General features: G+C 56.2%; 3 protein-coding genes and 1 long non-coding RNA gene across 5 annotated transcripts in view; 1 reads left to right on the top strand and 3 right to left on the bottom strand.

The window, feature by feature from the left end:
- The window catches only part of LOC135404518 (uncharacterized), a 177,061-nt gene extending 153,731 nt beyond the window's left edge, over nt 1–23,330 (bottom strand). For both annotated transcript variants that reach the window (XR_010425710.1, XR_010425709.1), the window contains exons 1-2: nt 23,079–23,330; nt 22,942–22,980 (exon numbers count right to left, since the gene is read on the bottom strand). This is a non-coding gene — a long non-coding RNA (uncharacterized LOC135404518). The remainder of the gene's footprint in view (nt 1–22,941; nt 22,981–23,078) is intronic.
- The window catches only part of LOC135404808 (zinc finger protein 74-like), a 190,224-nt gene that overhangs the window by 161,060 nt on the left and 2,038 nt on the right, over nt 1–27,126 (top strand). Inside the window, exon 2 of the mRNA XM_064639538.1 lies at nt 24,735–25,085. Coding sequence (XP_064495608.1) covers nt 24,735–25,085 — 351 coding nt within the window. The remainder of the gene's footprint in view (nt 1–24,734; nt 25,086–27,126) is intronic.
- Nucleotides 10,970–12,944, bottom strand: LOC135406230 (H-2 class II histocompatibility antigen, I-E beta chain-like). The gene is made up of 3 exons (XM_064640672.1): nt 12,291–12,944; nt 11,514–11,783; nt 10,970–11,004 (listed from the first exon to the last, which is right to left on the bottom strand). The coding sequence occupies exons 1-3, from the start codon at nt 12,373–12,375 to the stop codon at nt 10,970–10,972; spliced, it is 390 nt and encodes a 129-aa protein (XP_064496742.1). The 5' UTR covers nt 12,376–12,944.
- Nucleotides 13,531–16,274, bottom strand: LOC135404478 (class II histocompatibility antigen, B-L beta chain-like). The gene is made up of 5 exons (XM_064639257.1): nt 15,971–16,274; nt 15,182–15,451; nt 14,262–14,543; nt 13,857–13,963; nt 13,531–13,753 (listed from the first exon to the last, which is right to left on the bottom strand). Exons 1-5 carry the CDS (start codon nt 16,053–16,055, stop codon nt 13,745–13,747), a joined length of 753 nt encoding a protein of 250 aa, XP_064495327.1. The 5' UTR covers nt 16,056–16,274; the 3' UTR covers nt 13,531–13,744.

The raw sequence follows: 27,126 nt of genomic DNA, 5'->3' as shown, positions 1-27,126 counted from the left end.
CAAAAATCTACTGGTGAGGTGATAAGATCTCTTCAAGAGTCAATGAAGGCATTACAGGAGCAATTAGGAAAAGAAGGCCTGCAGTTAACTGCTGAGCGTCAGGCACTGCAGGGAGAGAGAGATTAACTCATTGCTTCGGTCAGCCCTGCAAGATGAGGAGGAACAAAATGAAAGGCTTAAAAAGATACTGGAAATGAAAAATTGTGAATTGCGAGACATCAATTCAAAATACCCTAAACCGGTAGATGTTAACAAATCCCTGTACCCCTCTGGGGAATTAGAAGAGCTTAAACAAAGTTACCCGGAGGACGAGGTAATACATCTGCGTCCCCTCATTAAAACTGAAACCACTGGCCAGGGGGCTGATCAGCAAACTACCACACGAATTACCCCGTACACGGGGGAAGCACTGGCCAAAATTCAGGAGAAATACAGTCATAAGGCCAGTGAATCAGAGACTGAATATGTGTGGAGGGTGTCCCTTACTGGGGGGGATCGGATTTTGTTGAGTGAAGATGAGGCCAGAGGATTTTGGGGGTCATAGGTCTTCCTGACCACAAATGATAACCGAGCCCCATGGTCCCTGACCCAGAGAGCTGCCTACTGGGCAGGCGGGTTAGACCCTATAGAAAGGGGAGATCCTCACACGATTAAAACCCCCACAATTGGCCACATTGTAAAAAGTGTACAAAAACCCGCATGTCTCCAACTACTGCACACAAAATTATTAGACCCACAACGAAATTCCCCAATGGAACTCGAGGCAGATCCACAGAGATTTCCAGTCTTAATCCGAGGCCTGCCTGATGCACTAAAAGTTTGTGCTAAACAATTACAGGAGCACATAAAGGCAACACCCAGACCTAGAAGAAGGGGTGCTCCATCAGGAATAACCTGATTGGAGATAGCCCAAGAATTAATAGCTACTGGTCAGCAGCTGGGGCTCTCTGGTACCAGTGGCCAGAGAATACACTGCAGGAGGGCAGGGAAGGTCCAAAAACCTGCCTCGCCAGGTATTTGTCAACAAAATGTGTCCTCTAGCGGGAGAAAGAGATACAGTTTGTGGGTGGAAGGTGTTGCAAAAGGATAAATTACCCACTGCTAATTTGGAATACTTGATAAAGCAGTGGGATCAAAGAGCACAAGGCACCCCCTAAGGGCAGCCCCTCTAAGGAGTCCAACACTGTGATCCCCTCAGCCTCTCCAAAAACTGGACTAACCAGTTTGACCAGTTCTGAGTCAAGAGACTGGACTTACTGCTCTCAAGTAAATAAGCCAAAAAACGACCAATGGGTTTATGAGGGACAGCTTACAGAAAACAACCAGGGAGATTTGGTAATCACTTTTCCTCTTGGCCCTTTTAAATCTTTGGTTACATTCGTAGTAGACACGGGTGCACAGGTTTCAGCACTCCAAACTGAAGCTGCTATTCAGTGTGGCATTAAACCAGACAAAAAAAAAATATGGGTAACTGATGCTTTTGGCAAATCCCGACCCCAGTACACTGCTCGAGTGAAATGCTGGTTACCTGGAGATGAGACAGCCACAGAAACTATCATGATTGTGGGGCCATTACCAGCTAACATCCTGGGGTTGGATCTACTAAAGGGGAGGGCCTCTGGACAGATGCCAGAGGGAGAGAATGGATGTTTGGTCTCCCATCCCCCTCTGTCCGTCTGTTGCAAACTGCTCCAAGTCTGCCTCCTTCTAAAATAACAAATGTAAACCCCTACCCACTCCCTTTAGGAACACGTGAAAACATTACCCCAGAAACTGCAGAATTGCAGGAGCAAGGGGCAGTTGTCCCTATACACTCACCATGGACAGCATGGTCTGTCCATAAACCTAATGGGCAGTGGCAGCTGCCAGTGAGTGACCTCGCTGCTGACACTGGCTCACAAACAGCTGCTGTACATAACAAAGCTGAACTGATTGCCCAGATTGCTGATGTCACCACAGGGGACCAGACTCAGAAAGTACTATCACCCACTTGGAAAGTCTGAGACTTCAAATTTCGACAGAAAAAGTAGCAGTGTGTTTTCCCCCTGACACCTTGGCCACCCTAGAGCAAATAAAGATGCTGAAAAGTAAAAAGGAGCTCCAGCATGCTCTGAGTTTATTTGTTTTTTGGAGAAAACATGTTCCAAACTTCTCTATTATTACTACCCTAGTGACATTATGCCAGAGAAGAAAAGGAGTTGGATAAATAGATAGTTCCTTCTTTTTAATAATGGGTCCATAGTGGGCCAGATTTCTTTTTTTTTTCCGCAGGAACCTGCCAGCAGATGAGATCAAACTGCGTGAGACCGATAAAGCTTTCAATTGCAGCAATGGGCAGAAAAGATAACTGCCCCCACAACTGCTTCTATTATCAGCTTACAAGTATCCCATGAGAAAACGAAGTAGCAACAGGACTGAAGACTTATACTGTTCTTTGGCATGCATTTGTATTTTTATCTTAATAACTTTATAATATGCATATTTGTATGTATTTTTATCTCAGAAAGTTTGCAATATGTAGAAGTTTACCACAAACATTGTGTTTGTGTCTCCTCTACTCCCAAAATTGCTTGTATTATCAACTTATTAATAATTGTTGACTTATTTGTGTTTTTATCATGAACAACTCGCTGGTGAGATTGTGTAAGACAAACCATTTTATGTACTGCTAGTTTAGTTTTTGCCAAGTCTGTTTTGTCTTTTTGTTGGGGGGCAGGTTAGCTTGGGAGAAGCTTTTGGATGTGTGTAGTTCTGTCTCAATCAACTGGGAATCAAAAAACTCAATCAAATTTAGCCTGGGAGTTAGTACAAGAATTTATGCATATTTGGAATCATACAAATATGTATTATATGCATCAACCTCCTGCCTTGAAAGGCATTGAATTTCATATTTGGTTAAATTTAACAAATAGAACTAAATTTAAGCCCAGAGAGAACATAAGAAAGCCTTTTACCAGCTCCCAAGTAACTCAATGTTTTTTGATGTATAATTGCAAGTATTTGTGTATGTTTGTAACCTTATTAACGTTAAGAACTTTGATTGTAGCTATTGAGATCCTATTACATCTCCTGTGACTACTCACAGGGTGGAGAGAGTAGCTAATGCAAATTAGCTTACTATGTTTTTATAAAGGTTTTTGGTGGGTTTTTTTGAGGGGAGGGAATTGCAGTGCATTGGAGCTATCTCTTCCTTCACACTTCTCTCTTTCTGTCCACTATATGAAAAGCACCGCCCACAAAGAAGATTCACAGAGAACAATGAAAGAAGAAAAATTATTGAATGCATAAATCACAGGGAGGTGTCAGAGACTGAAAGGGTTAATGATTTATGCATTCTAGGAGACTTTTGCAGGCTTTTGACCTCTGATGGGCAGTTGGGCCCATCCCTCCCTCCAATGCTGAAGGTGTCAAGCCCTGATAAAGGCAGGACCTCTGATGGCCCATCAAAGCCCACCCCCCCCTCTGCTAATCTTGAAAGGCAGGAACCAGGCCAGACACAAAAAAACTCTGTGCAGGCCCAGGGAGAGGTTGGAGGCTCGAGGCATGGCCCGTGACACCAACCATGGATATAATAACTCATAACTTCTTGGCGTGTGGGGACTTCCCTCCTTCTCTCTCCTACGCATTTTCTCCCCCCCCAAAGGTTATCTCTATGTCACATTGTTATATGACAACACCCAAAACGCTGGCATACCTGTTGATACAAAATTGGTACAATAAACCTTACCAATATATGTTATCAGACACCAATTATTCAGTGTCATTTCACTCTAATCCACCCCAAGGGAATTATTAATAAGAACCTGGGTTACCCCCCTCCTCTTAATCTGGGGCGGGTCGTAACAGTCCCCATGGGGGCAGCTGGAAAGGGCCCAGGAAGGAACTGCTGCCCCAGCGCAGGCTGTGGCAGTGGGGAGTGTGCAGGGGGAGGAGGCTGGGCCAGAGCAGGGCTGGGCAAGAACGGCCAAGCCGCGGGTGGGTTCTCCCCCGGCCCCCAGGGCCCAGCCCCTGATGGGAGGGCCTTGGGCAGGGCCTGGGGCGACTGCAGGAACCTCCGAGGCAGCCCAAGGGCTGTGCTTTTGGCAGGTGGGTTGACAGGCCCAGCTCTCTGCAAGAGAAGTTGAGGGCTCTGAGGCAGAGAGGGGATAAGAGCCGGGTCCAGGCTTGGGAATTGCCGGGAGGGGAAAGGGATGTCTAAGAACAAGTCCCTCAGGAGAGGGAAGCAGAGAGGCTGAGTTTTGACCCCAGCACAAAGGTGTGTAGGGCAGAGCAGAGAATATGCCCACATAAGATTCTTGTGCGTCCGTCTTTGCAGTTCTGACAGGCACTTCTTGTCACAGCCTGTCCTCTCCATTCCAGAATAGGCCCTGGCAACCAAAGAACCAACACCCCACACCATAGTGCAGACCAACCCCTGTGCTTTGGGCCCTTTTGTTGTCCTATCCATTCTGGCCTATCCTCTCCATTCTGGAATGGCCTCTGGAAACCAAAGAACCAAGCCCCCACCATGTGACAGTTCAACCCCATCCGTGTGCCAAGGGCTCCTTTGTGGTGTCACAGCCTGTCCTCTCCATTCCGGAATGGGCCCTGGCAACCAAAGAACCAACGCCCTACAACCCCAAAGTGAAGCCCCACCTTTGTGCCAAGGGCCCTCTTGTGATGTCACGGCCTATCCCCTCCATTCCAGAACGGCTGTAGGAAACCAAAACACTAATGTCTCACAGCCCCTAGTGCAGCCCAACCCATGTGCCACGGGCCCCTTGGTGATGTCACAGCCTGTCCTCTCCATTCTGGAATAGCCCCTGGAAACCAAAGAACCAACACAGCACACCCCCACAGTGCAGCCCCACCTGTCTGCCACGGGACTCTTTGGGATGTCACGGCCTTTCCCCCAGGAAAGAAAGCCTGGAACCTTCGGGTTTCAGATGCAGTTGGGGGGCCACCCTGGGAACTCCATGGGCAGCAAGAGCTTTCTGTCCTGGCCCTTTTTGTCTGGCAGGAATCTTCAGCTGTGTTCAGTGTGGGCAGTCAGACTGGCAATTTCAGCGCAGGGTTCCTGCAAGTGAACGACAGCCCTGCCCTCCAGGAAAGAAACCCCTTACCCTCGGTCTCTTCTCCTGTTCCTTAAAACACAACCTGCAGGGGAGCTTTCTGGGATCTCTTCCCTCGGGAATTGGGAAGATAGACCCACTCCCATGTTTAACACCTCAGGCAAAACCACTCTTTGAACACCTTTCCCAACCCTCCCCAACCTTTCCCAAAGCCCAGATTTTAGAGGTGTCCTGTAATTCTGGCCCAATCTCACCCAAGCCCACAAACCATGACAGAAACCTCTCAGCCTCACGCTGCGTCCTTCCCATTGCTGTGCCTTATGTGCAGGCAAAAGGCCTTAAAATCAAGCACCCAAAATTCATGGCCTGTTCTTTTTCCCAGAAAAGAAGGCGTGGTGAACTCTCCAGACCAGGGAACTGGAAGATCTCCCCAAAACTCCTTTGGTACACGCTGCAGGACCAACGATTCCTCTGCTCTGCCCTGTCGGCGCTGCTTTGTCTCATCTGGGTCCCCAGAAACTGTCAGCGAAAGCCGGGGAATAAAATCTCTGAGCAGTTGGTTGGGTTCCAGAGGTGACCCTACTTCATTCAGCACTGAAGGGACAAAGGAATTGCTCTCTAACACCTGGACATCAGTTCTCAAAACTTTTAACTATTTCTACATGTTAGCAGACAAAAGAATTCCTGTCCATTGGCTTCCCAGTTCTCTGCAGGAATTCTTATTCTCTCTTCTCTTGGCTCTTGATTTCTCACTTTGCATGATACTTAGTCCACAATTTTTGACCTTTTCTTGTCTTTTCCCTGGATAGAGAGAGCCTCAGGAACTGTCTGTGTTAGTTTTGTCTTCGTCTCTGGTTTCTCGAAGGGTCTTTGTGGTTTGGAAATTCTGCCTTCTTGGTGTCCAGGTCTCAAAAAGAGATTTCTCTGCCACGTCTCTGACCACTGAAATATGGCAGGCCTTAAGCTTTTACTTTGTTTTTCTAACAAATGGCCATGGCCCAGAACTTGCCCATCATCCATTGTCTATTGCCCCCATTCAATCTCCTGCCAGCAGTTTCTCCCCACTGCTGGGTGGGCTCCTTTGTCAAGCACTAGAACTTGTTGGGTAACAGGCCCAGTCCTGCTGCACATTTTTCGTGGGGATGTGCAGGAGGGCACTGAGTCTTCCATGAGCAAATTGGCAGAGGACCCCAAGCTGGCTTGCAATGTGGATGTGCTGGAGGGTAGGAAGGCTGTGCAGAGGGACCTGGCCAGGCTGGACCTCTGGGCCGAGCCCGTGGGCATGAGGTTCAAGAGTGCCTTTGGTGCCTTTGGGGCCTCTGGCCACAAGAACCCCCTGCAGCTCCAGGCCGGGGGCAGAGGAGCTGCAAAGGGTCCCCGTGGGAGAGGCCCTGGGGGTGCTGGTGGACAGAGGCTGAACCTGAGCCAGCGGGTGCCCGGGTGGGCAAGAAGGCCAAGGGCAGGCTGGCCTGGATCAGAAAGAGTGTGGCAGCAGGAGCAGGGCAGTGATGCTTCTGCTGGACTGGGCACTGGTGAGGCCACCCCTGGAGTGCTGTGTCCAGCTCTGGGCCCCTCAATTCAGGGAGAACCTTGAGGGGCTGGAGTGGGTGGAGAGCAGGGCAATGGAGCTGGGCAAGGGTCTGCAGTGCATGTCCTGTGAGGAGCAGCTGAGGGAGCTGGGCTTCTCCAAGCTGGAGAAGAGGAGGCTCGGGGCTGACCTTCTCCCTGTCCACAACTTCCTGACAGGAGGCTGGAGCCAGGTGGGGGTCAGCCCCTTCTCCGAGGCAACAGGCGATAAGACAAGAGGACACGAGGACCTGCCTGTCAGGGGCTGTTTGCCAGGGACAGGAGCAGGACTTTTTGGAGAGAAACAGGGATCAGGAATTTAAATGGGCTGCCCAGGGAGGTGGTGGAGTCAGCGTCCCTGGAGGTGTTTAAGCAAAGACCGACCATGGCACTGAGTGCCGTGCTCTGCTTGACGTGCTGGGGATGGGGTGTAGGCTGGACCCCGGCTGATCTCACAAGTTTCTGCCAACCTCAGGGACTCTGGGCTTCTGTGCCACCCCAGCCTTTGGGGACAGCGTGCTGGTGGCTCAGAGGCTCCGTCCTTGCCTTGCCTTGCCCATCTCCTGGCTGCCAGGCAAGGGCCTTGTGACATCACAGCCTCTGTGGAACAGCGCGGTGGCTGAAAACTGTCAGCGCTGCGTCCCCGTGCCCAGAGCCTGGGCAGAAGTCGGCTGGCAGGGACGGGCAGAGACTGTGCAGAGGTGTCAGCTCGTCCCGCAGCAGCACGATGCCCAGCCAGGGCATCTCCTGGCTCCTCAGGCTCTCGGTGCTCCTGCTCTTGCCTGGCCCACTCGAGCCTTGCAGCCGTGCCACAGGTGCCATTGCTGAGAACCGGGGTTTTCCTTGGATGGCCCCTTGCCAGAAAAGGCAGGAGAGGCTGGAGAGAGGGGAAGGAGGGGGGTCAGGCCGCTGGGATGGTGCCGGCGGGCCGTGAGCCCGAAGCCAGCAAGGCCTTGGGCCCACACGGTGTCAGGGGAGGACTGAGAGCCCCCAGGGAGGAGGAAAGCTGGGCAGGCCCCAAGGCTCCTGGGCCTCTTCCTTGCCAGCCCTTTGGCCAAGGCCCCGAGGCAGAGGTGGGGCTCAGCCCCTGCACAGCAATGGGGCACAGGCTGAGCCCCAGGGACACCAGAGCCAGGCGGCCTGAGCTCTTCTTCCTGCAGCGTCTGCCTGGGGCAGCCCAGCCAGGCCTGAGTCTCTGCAGGAGAGGCCAAGCCCAGCCAGAGAGGGCTCAGCCCTCTGAGGCTGCACTCACTGCAAAGGGAACAAAACATTGGCCCAGAGGACATCCTGCCCCCAAATGGAGAACTGGAAAGGTCAAGAATAAAAAAGTCACCCCCCTCCATTAACCAAGAAATGTTCAGACCTCTTTCCTAAAAGCATCCAGGACTCGGGTCACCCAGTTTTCTCTCTGAGAAGGGTTTTTCCATGGTTCCCCTCAATTCTCAGGTTCAAAGTGGTCCCAGCACACTTTGGGATGTGTTGGATGCTGTTTTGGGGTGCAGATGTCCCCCCAAAGCTCCCTCAGAACAGGGTGACACAAGGGGGGGGCACAAAGGTGTCCCCATTCCTGATCCATCCTGGAGCAACCACACTGGGGGCAACTGGGATCAGAGTGGGAGCAGCTGGGCCCCTGCTGGGCTCATACTGGGACCATACTGGGAGTGACTGCAATACTCCTGGGAGTATGTGAGAGGCACTGCAACCATACTGGGATGACTGGGATCAAACTGGATTTGTACTGCAAGTGTCTGCAAGTTCCTGGGGCCATACTGGGACACATACTGGACACATACTGAGATCATCCTGGGAGCAACTGGGACCATGCAGGGGCAAATGGCCTCCTCCAGGCAGTGACTGAAAGTGCCTGGGGCCATACTGGACTCAGACTGGGAGTCCCTGAGAGGGAAAGGAACCATCGTGGGGGGGACTGGGAGCAACTGGGACCACCTTGGGGGCAACTGGGATCCTCTTGGGAGTGACTGGAAGTGACTGGGCCAGCAGCCGCTGCTGGCGGGGCCCGGCAGGCCTTGGCTGGGGGGAGCCGGGCGGCCTCTGCGCGTCCCGCGCTGGGGAGGGGACAGGAGAGGCAGCACAGTCAGGGCAGGGCTGCCTTGAGTCAATCCTCTGCTGCTTTACAATCTACTCCAAATTCTTTGGATTTTTTGGGGGGAACTTTGTTCAACTCAGCTCTGTGCTGCTCAGTGAGAGCACTTTCCTTGACTGGGCAGGAATTCTCACCCTCCCCATTGCTCTCAGCCTGAACCCTGGACAGCTCTGAGGTCCCAAAGGGCTCCCTGTGCCCCAGGGCAGACTCAGGAGAGCTGCTCTGCCCACAAGTGACCTGCTGGTCAGCACACAGGTTCCCTGTGCTATTTGCACCTCTCTCTTGGTGGATGATCCACTTCAAAGATGCCTGGAAAAAAAGTGGGTTTTTGTGAAGACTCCACTTGCCAAATCAATTCCTCCCAACTCTTCCCTCTTTCCCTGTGCAGCTGAGCAGAGGGCGATGCAGAGGAGTGCTCAGGCTCTGCTGCCTGGAGCTGTCCCTGCCAGCAGCTGCTTCCCTGTGCCCAGGGCTGGGCCCTGGCAGTGCATCCAGAGCCCATCCCAGCCCTGGGTGCTCAGCTCTGCCCTGCAGAGCCCTCCCAGCACAGGGCACTCTGGTGCCCAGAGGCACCTCTGTCTGGGCAGGCTCTGATGGCAACGTCAGAGCAACCCTGAGGAGGCTGGAAAAGCACCACTGCTGCTGCCTGTGAGGCCCAGGGGGCTGATTTCTGACACTCCCTGCACCATTGCCCTCAAAGAAGAACAGCTTTGGATTTTCCATGCTTCCTCCTGAATGGAGACATGAATTGATCTTTCCCATTGCCCATCCCTGGGAACCTGAAGCAGAACACTGGAAGTACAGGATCCTTCCCTTTCAGGATGCCCCTGCCTTGCTGCATTTCCTGAAAATTCCTCTTAGAAACCCCCAGCAGTCATTTGGAGCTGTGATCATTCCTGACATGTGCTGCACCGTCTCGACAGCAGAAGGACCCTGCCCTGCCTTCCCCTGTCAATTGGGGTTTGCTCCTTGCCCACAGCCCTTCTCCCCCAGCCCTGGAGCAGCTCCCTGGGCCGGCTGAGAGCTGCCCCTGGCAGGCAGCAGAGTCCCTGCCCAGCAGTGCCCTGGGCTGCAGGACCCTGCTCTGCCCCACAGCCCTGGGCACCCCTGGTTGCACCCCCGGCTTCACAGCTCTTCCAAAGTGCCCCCCAACAGACCCCTCCTCACCCATCCCATCAGCTGGGGCTGGACCAGCTTTAGGAGATCCCTCCAGGAGCTGCCCCTGCACTGCCCTGCAGCCACAGACTGCCCGTGTGCAGCCCTGCCAAGATTCCTCCTGCAGGGAGCTCTCAGTCACCCTCCCAACCCTGAGCCCCTTGAAGCTCTGTGTGTGCCCTGCTGGTGTCCCTGAGCTGCCCTGGCAGTGCCCTCAGCCCTGCTGGGCTGTGCAGAGGAGCTGCTCCTGGGCAGAGCTGTCTCTCTGCAGCGCTGCCCGCTTGCCAGGAGCTCCCTGTGTGCCAGGAGCCCGGCCCAGCTCAGCAGCACAGACACAGCCCCAGGCACTGAATGACCCTCGGGGGTTGGGGATGAGTCCCTGAACATCAGACAAAGAGCAAGTTAAAGAAACCTCTGAAGAATTCCAAGTCAGATCCAAGTCCACAGTTTCTCCTGGTGTTAATGGGTCCCACTGAGGGCCAGCACTCAGAAATTGTCCCCTGTTTCCAGTTAGAGCTGAAAACTGGAGGCAGTGATGACAGGTGGGGACAAGCAAAGTCCCAGGGTCTGTGATGCTGAATAAATCTGGCTTTGTTTTGTTCTTGCAAAGGGCCAAGGCCTGACCCCCAGCCCCTGGGAAGGGAGATCCTGTGCCTGCCTCATTCCTCAGGGCTCTTGCTGGGGCTCTGGGATGTGGGGATGTGCAATGGCAAGGGCAGGAGCATGGGGCAGCACCTCTGTCTCAGTTGAGTGAGACTGAAGTGTTTTGCTGAGGAGGATGAGTTATGAGGAAGACGAAACTCCTCCCTCTAAGCAACTGTAAATCGGAAATGAAGAGACTCCAATTGAGGAAGTATGGAGAAAGGAAAAATAACAGCTCTTTCTTAAAGGATATCTGTGTATTGGCAGAACAACAAAAAGGGGAAAAAGTGGAAAAGGGGAAAAAGGGGCTCTTCCCACGAAACTCCCACTGTCTGTGGCTGGCTGTGGCCGGGAATTCCCCCTTTTGGCCGATGAACACACGCCACTGCCAACACGGGAGCGGAGGAGGGAAAGGGCGACCTCCTCCTGAAAAGGTTCCTCTCTAGGGGGGTCAAACCTGTCCCATGAAGTCCGAGCAGGTCCGGGCTGGGGGCAGAACAGGGCGCAGGAAACGAAGGCAAACGGGAACCAGCAAACAGCCAGATGAGCAGGTCGAGAACAAAAGGACCTCGGAGCCTCTCCAACACACCCCTTGCCTGAGTTAAGGTCAAAGTGAAGGGCCTTGCCCTTTGCCCAGGAGAAAGCAAAAAACTCCAACCTCCCCCCAACTCTTTGCTTTGGGTCTGCCTGGCAACTGGAGCGTCATCAGAGAGACGCGCTGGGATTGGCTGAGGGGCGTGAGCTCGGTGGCCCCAGCGGGGTGGAGACGTGGGGGGGCACTGGGAGAGACTGGGATGGACTAGGAAGGAGTAGGGGGCATTGGCAGGACTGGGAGAGACTGGGATGGATTGGGAAGAACTTGGAAAGGCCAAAGGGCACGGGGATTGGCACAGAGAGGGCTGAGGGGTCTGGGGTTATTCCCAGGGAGGGTTTGAGGGGCTCCAGGGTCATTCCAGGGGCAGGGGCTGAGGGGACCCGCTCTGCCCCACGCTCACCTCTTATCTCCACGCTGGACGGGGTGAACACCTTGTAGTTGTGCCGGCAGTAGTTGTCCACTTGAGCCCATTTGTATTCGAGATATACCTGTTGGCTGTTCCAGTACCTGGCCTGGATCTCCCCATACAGGGTGTCCCCCACATGGATCCCCACATCGCTGTCGGAATGCACGAACTGCTCCCGGTTGTGGATGTGCCTCTCCATGTACCTCACCCACTCGGTGCCGTTGATGAAGTGACACTCGGACTTTACCATCCTCTGGAACACCCCTGTGTGTGCAGGACACGGGTCAGGGGGTGCCCCGTCCCCACCCATCATCCCCCAGCCGCCCACAGCAGGTTGGGAGCTCAGGGGGCCACCCTGGAACCCCCTTTCCAACCCCCCTCTGCCCCACGGATGCCCCAGCACTGGCTCTTGGCTGGGGGGAACCCCCCATCAGCCCCCCGGGGATGGACAGCGGGGTTGGGGACCCCACCAATGCGGATCCGATCCCCCCAGAGCCCCAGAGAACTGCTCCAGGGCTCAAGGGACACCCAGGGACCCCCATGGCACCCCTCTGTCTGCTCTCCCACACCCCCTTGCCCCCCTCTCCCACCCCTTTCCCACCAGCCCCACAATCCCCAGACCCCCCAACCTCACTTTGGGGCTCCCACCTCTCCCACTCACTCCGGGCTTTCCACCCCCCTCCCACTCACTTTTGGGGCTCCCACCCCCTCTTTTCTCCCCTCTTTCCCCCTCTTTCACACCCGACCCCTCTTCTCGCCCCCCCCGCTCACCCGACAGCTCCTCGCCCGCAGCCGGGGGGGCTCCCAGCACCACCAGCACCGCCAGCACGGCCCCAGCTCCCCGCACACGCTCCATGCCCAGCGCCGGACAGCTGCTGACAGCCCAAAACCAGCCGGGCGGCGCCGTTTTGGGGGGTTTGGGGCGCGCTGGGCTTGGCTGAGGGCGCAGTTGGGGCCCTTTTTTCGAGGCGTCTTCCCGGCGACTGATGAGTCATCAGCGCGGCGCGCTGGGATTGGGCGCGGGCGGCGTGGGCGCTTTGGGATTGGCTGAGGGCCGTTGGGGGCCCCCGCGGCAGCCCCGGGGCTGGGGGGTTCGGGGGGGTCCGTGGGCTGCGGGGGAGGGGGGAGCTCAGGGCCCACCAAAAATGCCCAGCCAGGGCTCCCAAAGCTCAGGGCAACCCAAAAATGCCCATCCGGAGCTCCCGCAGCTCCCACGGGTCCCCAAAATGAGTTGAGGGCGATCTCTGATTGGCTGAGCTCGGGGAGGGCTCCGTTCCGGACAGGTCTGCCCGGCAGCTGATGACGCATCAGCAGCACTCGCTCCCATTGGCTGCTGCTGCTGACCCTGCCCGGGACTTGGGGGGTCCAAGGTGGGTTTGGGGGGCTCCCGGATTGCTGGGATTGGGGTTTGGAGTGTCGTGGATAGGTGGGAATGAGGGTCTGGGATGCCGGGTGTGCCCAATAACCCTCTGTTCGTGAGATTTTGGGAGTCTGGGAGTGTTTGAACCCCCCTGTTCTCAGGAGTTTTAGAGTCTGGGAGTGTCCTAACCCCTGTATTCTAATATTTTGGGATCTGGACGTGCCCAAACCCTTCTGTTTTCACAATTTTGGGGGCCTGGAAGTACCTAAACTTCTCTTTTCCAGGATTTTTTTTGAATCTGGGAGAGCTCAAACCCCCCTGTTCGTAGGGGTTCAGGAGGCTGACATTTGTCCAAACCCCCTTTTCCTAGTATTTTGAGGGTCTGAGAGTGCCCAAACCCCACTGTTCCCAGGATTCTGATGGAGTCTGGGAGTGTCCAAACCTTCTTTTCCAATATTTTGTGCTCTGGGAGTGCCCCAAACCCCTACCCCTCAGATTTTTAGGGTCTAGGAGAGCCCATACCCTTGTGTTACCAAGATTTTTGAGGTCCTAATGTTCCCAACCCCCCAGTTCCCTTGTTTTTCAGACAATGATGGTGCCCAGACTCCTCTTTTCCAAGACTTGAGGAGCTGGGAGTGCCCAAACCCCCCTGTTCCTGGGATTTTCAGAGCCCCCTCAAAGCCTCAGATAACCAGGACTGCAGAGAACTGGGAATCTTTACTGGGAACACTGGAAGCAGCCAGCTGGGATGAGAATAAATGCAGGGAAGGGGGGACACATGACCCCCCCAAACTCAGCGTGGGGATGGACTGGGGGGTCCCAGCTGGGCCCGAGGCCACGGGGAGGGGCTGCGGCCGCCGGCGGCTCAGGAGCTCTGGGGGGAGAGAAAAGGGGGTGAGAGCGGGGTGGGGGGACAGGGGGGGCACACAAGCTCTGGAAAACAGGGGGGAAGACAACCCCCGGGGACCCCCCTTTACCTTCTCCCGCAGGTAGAAGCCGAGCCCCAGCGCCAGGAAGACCAAGCCCAAGACAAAGCCCCCGACCCCCACCAGGATCTTGCTGCGGACGGTGTCCGGTGGCATCTCTGGGGGGAGCCGGGGGGGTCAGCACCCCCAAAACCTCCTCCCACGCACCCCCCGGCACCCCACAGAGCCCGGCCCGCTCTCCCCCAGCCCACCCGGGCGTCCCTCAAACCTCCTGCCAGTCCCTTCCCAGCCTTTTGTGATCCCATCAAGCCCTTCCCAGCCCCTTTAGGACCCTCCAAGCCCCCTCTTATCAGCCCCAGCACCCACCAAACTCCCTCCCAGTTGCCCCCAGTTGCCCCCTTTTTCCCCCGGCCCCCCTGCCAGTGTACCCCCGGTGCTGGGGGGGCCGGGCCGTACCCCAGTGCCGGCTGAGGGGGTGCTCCAGGCTGACGTGCTCCACCTGGCAGCTGTAGGTGACCCCGTGCCGGGGGGGGATTTCCAGCATCACCAGCACCTGGTAGGTCCAGTCCCCGTTGGGGACCACGTCGGTGGAAAACACGTGCTCCAGCACCTCCTGCCCATCCTGGAACCACCTCACCTGCACCGGCGCAGGGTAGAAATCCATCACAGAGCAGAGCAGGCGGCCGGGGCCGGGCTGGGAGCTCGACGGCACCAGCGAGATGGACACGCTGGGGGGCACTGGGAGGGACAGGGGAGACACTGGGCTCAGCTGGGGGGCACTGGGAGGGACGGGGGAGACACTGGGCTGAGCTGGGGGGCACTGGGAGGGAGGGCAGAGGGCTTGGAGGGCGTTGGTAGGGATTTAGATGGCACTGGGAGGGACTGGGATGGCAGTGGGAGGGACTGGGAATAGACTGAGGTAGAAGGGCGTGGGCTGGGGGGGCACTGAGGAGAGAGTTGGGAGATGTGGGAGTGAAGTGAGAACGACTTGGAATGGAGTGAGAGTGTCTGGGAGTGGATTGAGAGGGACTGGGAATGTCTCGTCTGGACTGGGAAGGAAGCGATCGGGACTGGGAGGCTGAGTCGTGGTGAGGGAACTCTTCGCTTTGGGTCTGCCTGGCAACTGGAGCGTCATCAGAGAGACGCGCTGGGATTGGCTGAGGGGCGTGAGCTCGATAGCCGCAGCGGGGTGGAGACGGGGGGGGGGGGGCACTGGGAGAGACTGGGATGGACTGGGATGGACTGGGATGGACTGGGAGGGGGCAAAATGCCACAGGACGGGCACAGGGAGTGATGAGGGGTCTGGGGTGATTCTCAGGGAGAGTTTGAAGGGCTCTAGGCAGGGGCCGAGGGGACCCGCTCTGTCCAACGCTCACCTCTCCTCTCCACGCTGAACGAGCTGAACAGCTTGTAGTTGTGCCGGCAGTGCCTGTCCACCCTAGCCCGTATATACTCCATCCATTCTTGGTTCCGGTTCCCGTACCTGGCCAGGATCTCCCCATACGGGGTGTCCCCCACAAACACCCCCACATCGCTGTCAAAGTGCATGAACTGCTCCCGGTTGTAGACGAACCTCTGCACAAACCTCACCTGCTCGGTGCCGTTGATGAAGTAACACTCGCACTTTGCCATGTCCTGGAACACCCCTGTGTGTGCAGGACACAGGACAGGGGGTACCCCGTCCCCACCCATCATCCCTCAGCCCCCCACAGCAGGTTGGGAGCTCAGGGGGCCACCCCGAACCCTCCTTTCCCACCCCCCTCTGCCCCACGGACGCCCCAGCACCGGCTCTTGGCTGGGGGGGAACCCCCCCATCAGCCCCCCGGGGATGGACAGGGGGGTTGAGGGACCCACCTCCAGTGCGGATCCGACCCCCCCAGAGCCCCAGGGAACCGATTCAGGGCTCAAGGGACACCCAGGGACCCCCATGGCACCCCTCTGTCTGCTCTCCCACACCCCCTTGCCCCCCTCTCCCACCCCTTTCCCACCGTCCCCCCAATCCCCAGACCCCACCCCCTCCCTCACTTTCGGGTTCCCATCCCTCTCCCACTCAGTCCGGGCCTTCCAACCTCCCTCACACTCACTTTTGGGACTCCCACCCCCTCTTTTCTCCTTTCTTTCCCCCCCTTTCACACCCGACCCCTCTTCTCGCCCCCCCCGCTCACCCGACAGCTCCTCGCCCGCAGCCGGGGGGGCTCCCAGCACCACCAGCACCGCCAGCACGGCCCCAGCTCCCCGCACACGCTCCATGCCCAGCGCCGGACAGCTGCTGACAGCCCAAAACCAGCCGGGCGGCGCCGTTTTGGGGGGTTTGGGGCGCGCTGGGCTTGGCTGAGGGCGCAGTTGGGGCCCTTTTTTCGAGGCGTCTTCCCGGCGACTGATGAGTCATCAGCGCGGTGCGCTGGGATTGGGCGCGGGCGGCGTGGGCGCTTTGGGATTGGCTGAGGGCCGTTGGGGGCCCCCGCGGCAGCCCCGGGGCTGGGGGGTTCGGGGGGGTCTGTGGGCTGTGCGGGAGGGGGGAGCTCAGGTGAACCCAAAAATGGGCATCCAGGGAATGCAGAGAATTGGGAAGCTTTACTGGGAATACCGGGAGCAGTCAGCTGGTGCCAGAACAAAAGCAGGTACAGGGGGACACACGGCTCCCCCAAAATCAGCACGGGGATGGATTGGGGGGTCCATCTGGGACCCTCAGCCCTCCAAGGACCTTCCCAAATCCCTTCTCAGCCTTTCCATTTCCCCACAAAGCCACTCCTATCCCCAAAAGGCTCCCACAAAACTCCCCCCCAGTTGCCCCCAGGACTCCCCAAAGCCCCTCTCAGCCCTCCCAGCACACACCAACCTCCTTCTCAGCCTCTCCATTCCCCCCCAGACCCTTTTCTTTACCCCCCAAACTCCCTCCCAGTTCCCCCCAGAGCCCCCAGAGCCCCTCACCCCCCTCCCAGTGTGCCCCCGGTGCTGGGGGGGCCGGGCCGTACCCCAGTCCCGGCTGAGGGGGTGCTCCAGGCTGACGTGCTCCACCCGGCACCGGGGGGGATTTCCAGCATCCCCAGCACCTGGTAGGTCCAGTCCCCATTGCCTCAAGAGAGCACAGAGGAAAAGACTCCAGGCCAGGGGAGTGGATGAGATGAGATAAAGAGAGCAGGTCCTTCAGTGGAGCCTCAGGCCAGGGGAACACACACGACGGGCACCCCCCAGGCAGTGGCTCTGGGATTTTAGAACAAGGTCCATCCAACCCCAGATCTCTCCACCCCCCACTTCTGCCCCGTTCTGCCCCCGACACACCCCTTTGGGAATTGGGCTTGGGATCTTTGGGACCCATTCTTCCTCAGCTTCATCTTCTTTGCAGCACCCACAGTCCTTGGAGCTCCTCCAAAGTTCTGGGCTTGAAGGTGGCTGTGTCTGTGGGATGTCTTCTGGTCCAGGCTTTTCTACAATTCTACCTTGAAAAGAAGACTAAACACGCTAACGGGATTTAGAGGGATTGATGTGGGATGGGGTAACAGGGTTGGGGATGTGCAAACATTATGCTACAGGGTAAGGGATAGAATGCAGCTCCATTAAAATCTACAATCACTACACCACTACTTCTAAAATCTACCAAAGTTAAAAATTCCAAAAAGCTCTGAGGCATCACACCTCTTCTTTTACAGTTCTATCACAACTTTTTATAAGTCAATCATATTATATTATAGAGCTCCATTTCTATGTTGGTTACGTACATCTTTTATATACCTTTATATACCTTTTATATACCTTTATATACCTTCTATAAACCTTTTAATGCCTTAATAAAATCCCAGGGATCTTGCTTGGAACTCCCTGCATCCGGGGACCAAGAGGATCTCCCTGAATAACACTTTCAGTGGGCACTGGAATCCTCAGGGTCCTGGAACCCCTGGAGCATCAACAGCTTTGTCCCTCCAAAGGGGTCCCAATTTGTTTCCAATGGTTCAAGAATACAAAATAAACCAAATACCAGTTTCCAAACCAAATCAATTTATAAGTCCAGAAATCACAAGTTAATATCCAAAATACCAGAAAGGATTTCTTCAAGATTCTTTCTTTGCAACCTGAAGTACCCATAATACAAAAGAAACCAAATACCAGTTTCCAAAACCAAATAAACCAAATACCAGTTCCAGAACCAAATAAACCAATGAGTCCAGACTCCCAAATTAAGATCCAAAATCATGGCTGGGCTGTGTGAACGAAGATTTGGGAAGGGCTCTGCCCACATTTGCTACAAGCACACTGGTGGCTAAAGAGGCCAATACGAGATAGACACGTCCAGTTGCAAAAGGCAGAGCAGAAAGACTCCTTGGATGGGATCGACAGGACACGGTTCTTTCTGCGTTGTCTTTTCTCCTCGATGGTGATCCTGCTGCGTTCTCAAAGGAAGCAGCAGCGTTAGAGATGGGGTGTCTCCAGACCTCCCGACTGGAGGCCAGAGTAGACCGGTGATGAAGATCAATATGGCCAAGGCTGAGATGTTGTTTCAGGCAGTCCTTGGATCTCCTCTTCGGGGCTCCTCTCTTGCAGCAGCCGGTGGCAAGTTCACCCCAGAGCACGATCTTAGGGAGGGGGTGGTTCGTCCTTCATCCTGGAGACGTGCCCTGCCCAGCACAGCTGTGTTCTCAGCAACATGGCCTCAATGCTTGTGACTGCTGCCTGTTCTAGAACAGATGGATTGGTCACATCATCTGACCAGTGGATGTTTAGGATTGTACGGAGGCAGCGTTGATGGAAGCGTTCCAGGAGTCGCAGGTGGTGGCTGTAGATGACCCATGATTCAGACCCATATAAAAGAGTAGACAGCACAATGGCTCTGTAAACACTGATCTTTGTGCTTTTCTTCAAGTGTTTATTTTGCCAAACTCTTTTATGAAGATTTCCAAAAGCTCTCTATGCCTTTGCTAACCTGTTGTCCATCTCTCCGTCAATCTCACCATCCGAGGAGATGAGGCTCCCTAGGTAATTAAACTGCTGGACTGATTTGAGCTATGATTGGCCAATGGTGATGTGGGGATGATGGAAGACTTCCTGAGGTGCAGGTTGATGGAGAATGATTATTATTATTATTCTCAATGTAATAAAAGATATTTTTTGTGTTTGAATATTTCTGGCACTTGTCTTTACTCCAGACATGTATCCAAAGGAACTGTCTTTTCCCTAGATAGGGAGAGCCTCAGGAACTGTCTGTGTTAGTTTTGTCTTCATCTCTGGTTTCTCTAAGGGTCTTTGTGGTTTAGAAATTCTGCCTTCTTGGTGTCCAGGTCTCAAAAATAGATTTCTCTGCCATGTCTCTGACCACTGAAATATGGCAGGCCTTAAACTTCTACTTTGTTTTTCTAACAAATGGCCATGGGCCAGAACTTGCCCATCATCCATTGTCTATTGCCCCCATTCAATCTCCTGCCAGCAGTTTCTCCCCACTGCTGGGTGGGCTCCTTTGTCAAGCACTAGAACTTGTTGGGTAACAGGCCCAGTCCTGTTGCCTATTTTTCGTGGGGATCTGCAGGAGGGCATTGAGTCTTCCATGAGCAAATTGGCAGAGGACCCCAAGCTGGCTTGCAGTGTGGATGTGCTGGAGGGTAGGAAGGCTGTGCAGAGGGACCTGGCCAGGCTGGACCTCTGGGCCGAGCCCGTGGGCATGAGGTTCAAGAGTGCCTTTGGTGCCTTTGGGGTCTCTGGCCACAAGAACCCCCTGCAGCTCCAGGCCGGGGGCAGAGGAGCTGCAAAGGGTCCCCGTGGGAGAGGCCCTGGGGGTGCTGGTGGACAGAGGCTGAACCTGAGCCAGCGGGTGCCCGGGTGGGCAAGAAGGCCAAGGGCAGGCTGGCCTGGATCAGAAAGAGTGTGGCAGCAGGAGCAGGGCAGTGATGCTTCTGCTGGACTGGGCACCGGTGAGGCCACAGCTGGAGTGCTGTGTCCAGCTCTGGGCCCCTCAATTCAGGGAGAACCTTGAGGGGCTGGAGTGGGTGGAGAGCAGGGCAATGGAGCTGGGCAAGGGTCTGCAGTGCATGTCCTGTGAGGAGCAGCTGAGGGAGCTGGGCTTCTCCAAGCTGGAGAAGAGGAGGCTCGGGGCTGACCTTCTCCCTGTCCACAACTTCCTGACAGGAGGCTGGAGCCAGGTGGGGGTCAGCCCCTTCTCCGAGGCAACAGGCGACAGGATAAGAGGACACGAGGACCTGCCTGTCAGGGGCTGTTTGTCAGGGACAGGAGCAGGACTTTTTGGAGAGAAACAGGGATTGAAATGGGCTTCCCAGGGAGGTGATGGAGTCACCGTCCCTGGAGGTGTTTAAGCAAAGACTGGCCATGGCACTGAGTGCCGTGGTCTGCTTGACGTGCTGGGGATGGGGCGTAGGCTGGACGCCGGTGGATCTCACAAGTCTCTGCCAAGCTCATGGACTCTGGGCTTCTGTGCCACCCCAGCCTTTGGGGACAGCGTGCTGGTGGCTCAGAGGCTCCGTCCTTGCCTTGCCTTGCCCGTCTCCTGGCTGCCAGGCAAGGGCCTTGTGACATCACAGCCTCTGTGGAACAGCGCGGTGGCTGAAAACTGTCAGGGCTGCGTCCCCGTGCCCAGAGCCTGGGCAGAAGTCGGCTGGCAGGGACGGGCAGAGACTGTGCAGAGGTGTCAGCTTGTCTCACAGCAGCACGATGCCCAGCCAGGGCATCTCCTGGCTCCTCAGGCTCTCGGTGCTCCTGCTCTTGCCTGGCCCACTCGAGCCTTGCAGCCGTGCCACAGGCTCAGCCCTCTGAGGCTGCACTCACTGCAAAGGGAACAAAACATTGGCCCACAGGACATCCTGCCCCCAAATGGAGAACTGGAAAGGTCAAGAATAAAAAATGTCACCCCCCTCCATTAGTCAAGAAATGTTCAGACCTCCTTCCTAAAAGCATCCAGGACTCGGGTCACCCAGTTTTCTCTCTGACAAGGCTTTGCAGGGGCTGCTTGGGAAAGGGAAGCCCTGGGGCCCCAGTGCAGATGGGTGGGGCTGCACTCTGGGGGGGTCGGCCTTTGGCTCTTGGCTTCCAGGGGCCCCCAGGAGTCAGTGAGCCGGGCTGGGGACGAGGGGCAGGACTGGCTGGGATTGCCTCTGGGGCCTGGCCCAGAAAATGGAAGTGTCCCCATGACGGCAGCTGGAAAGGGCCCAGGAAGGAAATGCTGCCCCAGCGCAGGCTGTGGGCCAGCTCTCTGCAAGAGAAGTTGAGGGCTCTGAGGCAGAGAGGGGATAAGAGCCGAGTCCAGGCTTGGGAATTGCCGGGAGGGGAAAGGGATGTCTAAGAACAAGTCCCTCAGGAGAGGGAAGCAGAGAGGCTGTGTTTTGACCCCAGCACAAGGGTCTGCAGGGCAGAGCAGAGAATATCCCCCACGTGAGATTGTTGTGCATCCCTCCTTGCAGTTCTGACAGGCACTTCTCTTCAAAGGTCGTTCTGTGAGCGTCTTTTTGTTCTTTCCAGGTGGGATGCAAGCGGTGGGGTGGGCTTTGGGCACTGGGGGGCAGAGGAGCCAGGTGAGCATTTTCCTGCCAGTCTGAATCAGATGAATTCTGGTGGGCTGTATCCTTGGTGAATCTAAGCACATCCCTTGGCATTTGGTTTTTTTCTGGTGGTACACAACCTGAGAAGCATCAGCAGAATGGGAAGGAGGTCCTTGCAGGAAGAGGTCAGTGTAAAGGAAGCTGAGAGGGGAGCTTTGGTGAGAATGTGGAACTCTGAGGGCATCCCTCAGTTTGTGCCTTTGCCTCTGTGATGCTGAAAAACCCGGTCCGAAGAACTGCTCAGAGAGTTTTGGATTTTTGAACAGCAAAGGGATTTATTGCCAAGGTCGGGAGTGAGCGTGGTTTGCACCACAGAGAACTTGCTCAAAGGGTTCACACAAAATCAGAGGTTTTATACAAGTTTCATATGTGATTAAATGTGATAAATCATATTCATGCGATTACATCTGTCTATACGTATTAATAATGGGTAGAGCTCAGGCAGAGCTTCTCTTGGCCCTCAATGCTCAGAGGGGTTTAGGTGAGTCTGGGGTCTCTGCTCCTCTTCATCAGTTCCCAGTGTCCCCATCCTTGTCCCTCATGTTCCCATACCATTCCTGGTGCTCTCCTTCCCAGTGTGACCATCCCATTCCTGATGTCCCCATTCCCAGTCCCTGGTGTCTCCAACCTGCTGCCAATGTCCCCGTTCCCATTCCTGGGGTCCCCATTCCCAGTTCCTGCTGTCCCCAACCTGCTCCCAATGTCTCCAGTGCTATTCCTGGCGTCTCCATCCCATTCCTGATGTCCCCAGCCTGCTCCAGTGTCCCCAACCTTCCCCTGGTCTTCCCATCCTGCTCCTGGTGTCCCCATCCCTTTCCCCATTGTCTCATGGTGTCCCCATTCCCATTCCTGGTGACTCCAGCCTGCTCCCAATGTCCCCATTCCCATTCCTGGAGTTCCCATTCCCATTCCTGCTGTCCCCAACCTGCTCCCAGTGTCCCCATCCAAGCCCCCCTGTCCCCATTCCCAGTCCTGGTTCCCAGAGAGGAACTGCCAGATGCCGGAGGAGGGAGCCAGGATTTATTGCCCAAAGCAGGAGATTTTCATGCCCAAATTAAAGCCTCAGGAATAATTGTAGTCCTGGGTTTCACATGGGAAAAAGCAGGAAGTTGATCCATCGGGAAGAGCCGCAGGGGGGCCGGGGTGGGTGGGAGCAGCGGGATGAGCTCTGCCAGCAGCTCCTGCCTTTCCGCAGGGAGAGGGAAGGGGCGGATCCAGCTCTGGGATCGCTCAGGCTGTGATTCCTGCTGGGATGAGAGCGGGGAAAGGAGTCACCATGTCCCTGTTTTCATCCCAGGGGATGGAGCCGGCTGTGGAGTCCAGGGAGAGTAGGAACTGCTCCGGAATCCCACCTGATCCTGCTCCACCCATCCCACCCCAATCCCACTCCATCCATCCCACGCCAATCCCACTCCAGAATCCAGCCCTGATCCCAGTCCACAATTCCACCTGAGCCCACTCTGGAATCCTGCCCTGAACTGGAATCCCCTTCCAATCCCGCTCCAGCCATTAGGCCCCCATTCCCCTCTGGAATCCTGGCATCCATCCTGGGATCCCTGCCCAGAGGATCTGGAACCACACATGCTGCTGGGACTCACTGGTGGGCGCAGGGTCGTATCCAGTCCCCTCCCTCTTCCCTATGGAAAGAAAGTGGGATCAGCACCCGTGGCACAGGATCCCCGGAATGCTGCCGGGCGGATCCGTGCCCCTTCCTGACCCCCATCCCGGGAGTTACCGGATCGGAGCTTCCAGACACCGACTCCCACGAGGCCGATGATGATGATGATGGCAGCGATGACGGACACAGTGTCCTAGTTAGAACAGCTGGGACCGATTCCTCACTGGATGGGTGTAGCCCAAAACTGTGGATTCTCTGGCCTTCCATGCCATTTTCCCAGGAACTGTTGTCAGGAGAGGCCTGCCAGGTGGGGGGGATGTCCTGAGCACCCTCCTACCCTTTTATGGACAGAGCATCCTCATAGCCTTTTATGGACTGAGCATCCTCATAGCCTTATTTGGAATTCCGCACTCTGAGGGGAGGACTGGGCATTCCTGCCTGAACTGGAGAATATATAAACCTGGAGTTTCGGAACCTTTTTACCACTCGTGGGATCCAGAGGAGGACTGCAGCTCACCGCTCTCAACCAGCCTGAGACCACCCCTCTCAACTTGACTGCAATCACCACTTTTGACCAGACTGCAACAGCTCTCCCACCAGCAGGTTTTTCCCTCTCCCTTTACTTTGGACTCGGGGGGGGGGCAAGGAACAGCACTTTGTTCATGGCCCAGGGTGCTGGGTTCTACATTTGGGTTTTGTGGATTAAAACCAATTGCTTGTCTGTATAATCACACTTATTGGGCAAGTAGGGTCAGAGGTAGGCACAAGAAGGTCCATGGGGGGCAAGGGGGGCTGGGCCAGGGGGGGAAGGGCTGCAGGGGGCGGATCCCGAAGGAGGAAACCCGCCAAAAGCGGCGGCCCAGCCGAGGGAGGAGCCGAGCGGGAGCACAAAGAAGAGCAGCCAAAAGGTCCTGGCGGTCGCTCGGCAATGGCGGGGGGGGGCGAGAGCGGTTTGGGGGCCCCCGTGAGAGCCGGGGGGGAACCCCGGTAGCCGCGGAGTGGGGAGAGCGGAGAGGGGCGATCCCGGAGCTGGGGGACCCCTGGAATGCTGGAGGGGGGGGGAGCAGAGAGGGAGCGCCGGGCCCCTTAAGCGGAGGTCCCGGAGAGGGGGAAGGCCTTGGAGTGTGGAGAGGAGGGGGGGCCTTGAGGCGGGGTGGGAGCCGAGAGCGCCAAGAGGTTTGCGAGGGTGGGAGGCGAGAGAGGAGGGCCGGCCGGCCCCGGGAGTCAGAGTGGGGAGAAGTGAGCCCTGGGAACCCCCTGGCAACACTAAAGAGGACCCCGGTGAGTGGGAACCCCCCGGAGCCGCGGGACCCCCGGCAGCCCGGAGAAGGGGGAACCCCAATGCAGGCAGAAGTGCCATCAGGCCAGACAGGGGGGACCCCCCTAACCCCAGAGAGCAGAGATGGGGAATTCTGGGTGGGGATTTTGGGCTGAATGTTGTTGTTTTGTGGGTTTTTATGGGCACAAGTTGCCCGGTGAGTCCTAGAGCTGGACTTGGGCAGGAGGAACCCCCAAGGCAATGCGCTCAAACCTTTTTTCCCCCCCATCAGGATTTCTGCTTCCCAAAGCTTGGGCGGATGGAGGAGGAGGCTGCAAGGAAGAGGAAGATGCCGCGGGTCCCCCAAGCAGGAGAGGAGGAAGTCAGTGCCCCTTTGGGTCGGTCTTTTGTCTTTTGTGGCCGTCCTGCCGGAGCCGGAGTTGGGGGGATGTCCTTGGGCTTCCCTGTGGGCCGGAGGCAAATCCCCTGCCTGTCCTTGTTGCTTCCTGCCCCAGGCCCCGAGGTGAGGCTGGAGAGCGCGGAGGACAAATCCCGGCGGCAGAGCCTGGTGGGAGAGGCCGTTTTGAAGGGCTCCCCGGCGCAGGAAGGCAGCGGGGAGGAAAAGGGCCGGAGATGCCCCCGCAGGAGGGGCTGCAAAGCCAGCCCAGGGGGCTGTGAGGAGGAAAGAGCCAGCGTGTGCCGGGAAGGTGGCCGGAGCTTGAGGCGGAGCTGCGAGCTGGTGGTCCCTGAGCAGCCTCCCAGCAGGAAAAAGCCCTTCATATGTTTGGAATGTGGGAAGAGCTTCAGCAGGAGCACCCATCTCCTCAGCCACCAGAACATCCACAGTGGGGAACGGCCCTACAAATGTGGGGAGTGTGGGAAAAGCTTCAGGCATAGCTCCACCCTCCGCACCCACCGTCGCATCCACAGTGGGGAACGGCCCTACACGTGTGGGGAGTGTGGGAAGAGCTTCAAACGGAGCTCCCACCTCCTCAGCCACCAAATGATCCACACTGGGGAACGGCCCTACACGTGTGGGGAGTGTGGGAAGAGCTTCAAACGGAGCTCCCACCTCCTCAGCCACCAGATGATCCACAGTGGGGAAGGCCCTACACATGTGGGGAGTATGGGAAGAGCTTCAGGGACAGCTCCAGCCTTTGCAAAAACCGTTGCATCCACTCCAGGGAATGGCCTTACAAGTGCTTGGAATGTGGGAAGAGCTTCAGCACAAGCACCAAGCTGCTCAGCCACCAGCACATCCACACTGGGGAACAGCCCTACACGTGTAGGGAATGTGGGACAGCTCCACCCTCTACACCCACCGTCGCCTCCACATCAGGGAGAGGCCCTTCCACTGTGGGGAGTGTGGGAAGAGCTTCACGCAGAGCTCTTCCTTGACCTCCCACCAACGGACCCACCGGTAAGAGAAGCCCCGAGTGCCCCGACTGCGGGAAGAGCTTCGGCCGCTGCTCCAACTCCATCAGCCATGGGAGGACCCGCGTTGGATGATCCACAGGGACCCCCGTTGGGCACAGACCTGGTGTGCTGGTTTAATGGTAAACCAGCAGGGGAAATGTCAGCGGTGACACCTGGAATGGGATGGAACACCTGGAAAGGGAATGAGAATGCCTGGAATGGGAATGGGGACATAAAGAATGGGATTGGCACAATAGCAATAGGATGGGAACACCAGGAATGGAAATGGGAACACCTGGAATGGGAATGGGGACATTGGGAACAGACTGGGGACACTAGGAATGGGAATGGGGGCAGAAGGAATGGGAATGGGGACATGTGGAATGGGGAGGGAACACCTGGAATGGGAATGGGAACACCTGGAATGGAAATGGGAACACCTGGAATTGGAATGGAGACACCTGGAATGGGAACACCTGGAATGGGAATGGAGACACCTGGAATGGAAATGGGGACACCAGGAATGGAAATGGGAACACCTGGAATTGAAATGGAGACACCTGGAATGGGAACACCTGGAATGGAAATGGGGTCACCAGGAATGGAAATAGGAACACCTGGAATGGGAATGGGGACACCTGGAATGGGAATGAGGACATCAGGAATGGGAATAGGGTCACCTGGGCTGGGAATGGGAACATTGGGAATGGGAACATTGGGAGCAGGTTGGGGACACCAGGAATGGGAATGGGAACATCTGGGATTGGAATGGGGACACCTGGAATGGGAATGGGGAAAACAGAGGTGGGATGGGAACATCTGGAATGGGAATGGGGACAATTAGAATGGGAATGGAGACACCTGGAATGGGAATGGGAACACCAAGAACTGGGAATGGGGAAAACAGAAGTGGGATGGGAACACCTGGAATGGGAATGGGGACAATAGGAATGGGAATGGGAACTCCTGGAATGGGAATGGGGACACCTGGAATAGGATGGAAACAACTAGAATGGGATGGGAACACCTGGAACAGGAATGCAAACCCGTGGAATGGGAATGGGAACACCCGGGCCCGGGCTGTGTCCCTGGTGAAACAGGAGGCCAGGCCCAAAAGAGTTCACTAAGAAATTTGGGCCTGCTAACAAGCTCCCAACAGCCAAGACCATCTGTGCTCGTTCTGTTCTACTGACTGGAGCAAAGCTTCAGAGAATAGTCCAGGAACATGTCCTAGGCCTAGAGGGGATAAATTAGAGAGACAGCAGGATCAGGGAGACATTGGAAGAGGAGGAATAGGCCGGGAGCCAGGGCTTTTTCCAAGCTTCAGGGAGCGGGTCAAGAACAATGGAAGAGAAGGAAGGTCAAGCTGAGGAAGATGAGTTGAAGCCCCCAGAGCCATGGAGGAAGAGTGGAAGTCCCCTCAGGATTGAGGGCCAAGAGAAGCACCGCCCCAAGCCCCGCCTGAGCTCCACCTATACTCCACCTATTATT

Source organism: Pseudopipra pipra, chromosome W (assembly GCF_036250125.1).
Source record: "Pseudopipra pipra isolate bDixPip1 chromosome W, bDixPip1.hap1, whole genome shotgun sequence".
Taxonomy (NCBI): domain Eukaryota; kingdom Metazoa; phylum Chordata; class Aves; order Passeriformes; family Pipridae; genus Pseudopipra; species Pseudopipra pipra.
Note: the sequence above shows the minus strand (reverse complement) of the source record. Positions and strands in the feature narration are given on the sequence as shown.

What these genes read in the sequence shown, in the direction of transcription:
- LOC135406230 (XM_064640672.1), bottom strand. Translation starts at nt 12,375, where the DNA reads ATGGAGCGTGTGCGGGGAGCTGGGGCCGTGCTGGCGGTGCTGGTGGTG. An exon ending in TGCGGGCGAGGAGCTGTCGG is followed by an intron (nt 11,784 to 12,290) that starts GTGAGCGGGGGG and finishes CTGCACACACAG; the next exon opens with GGGTGTTCCAGAGGATGGTA. An exon ending in GTCCAGCGTGGAGATAAGAG is followed by an intron (nt 11,005 to 11,513) that starts GTGAGCGTGGGG and finishes TTCTGCCCCCAG; the next exon opens with CCCGGACCTGCTCGGACTTC.
- LOC135404478 (XM_064639257.1), bottom strand. Translation starts at nt 16,055, where the DNA reads ATGGAGCGTGTGCGGGGAGCTGGGGCCGTGCTGGCGGTGCTGGTGGTG. An exon ending in TGCGGGCGAGGAGCTGTCGG is followed by an intron (nt 15,452 to 15,970) that starts GTGAGCGGGGGG and finishes CTGCACACACAG; the next exon opens with GGGTGTTCCAGGACATGGCA. An exon ending in GTTCAGCGTGGAGAGGAGAG is followed by an intron (nt 14,544 to 15,181) that starts GTGAGCGTTGGA and finishes TGTCCCTCCCAG; the next exon opens with TGCCCCCCAGCGTGTCCATC.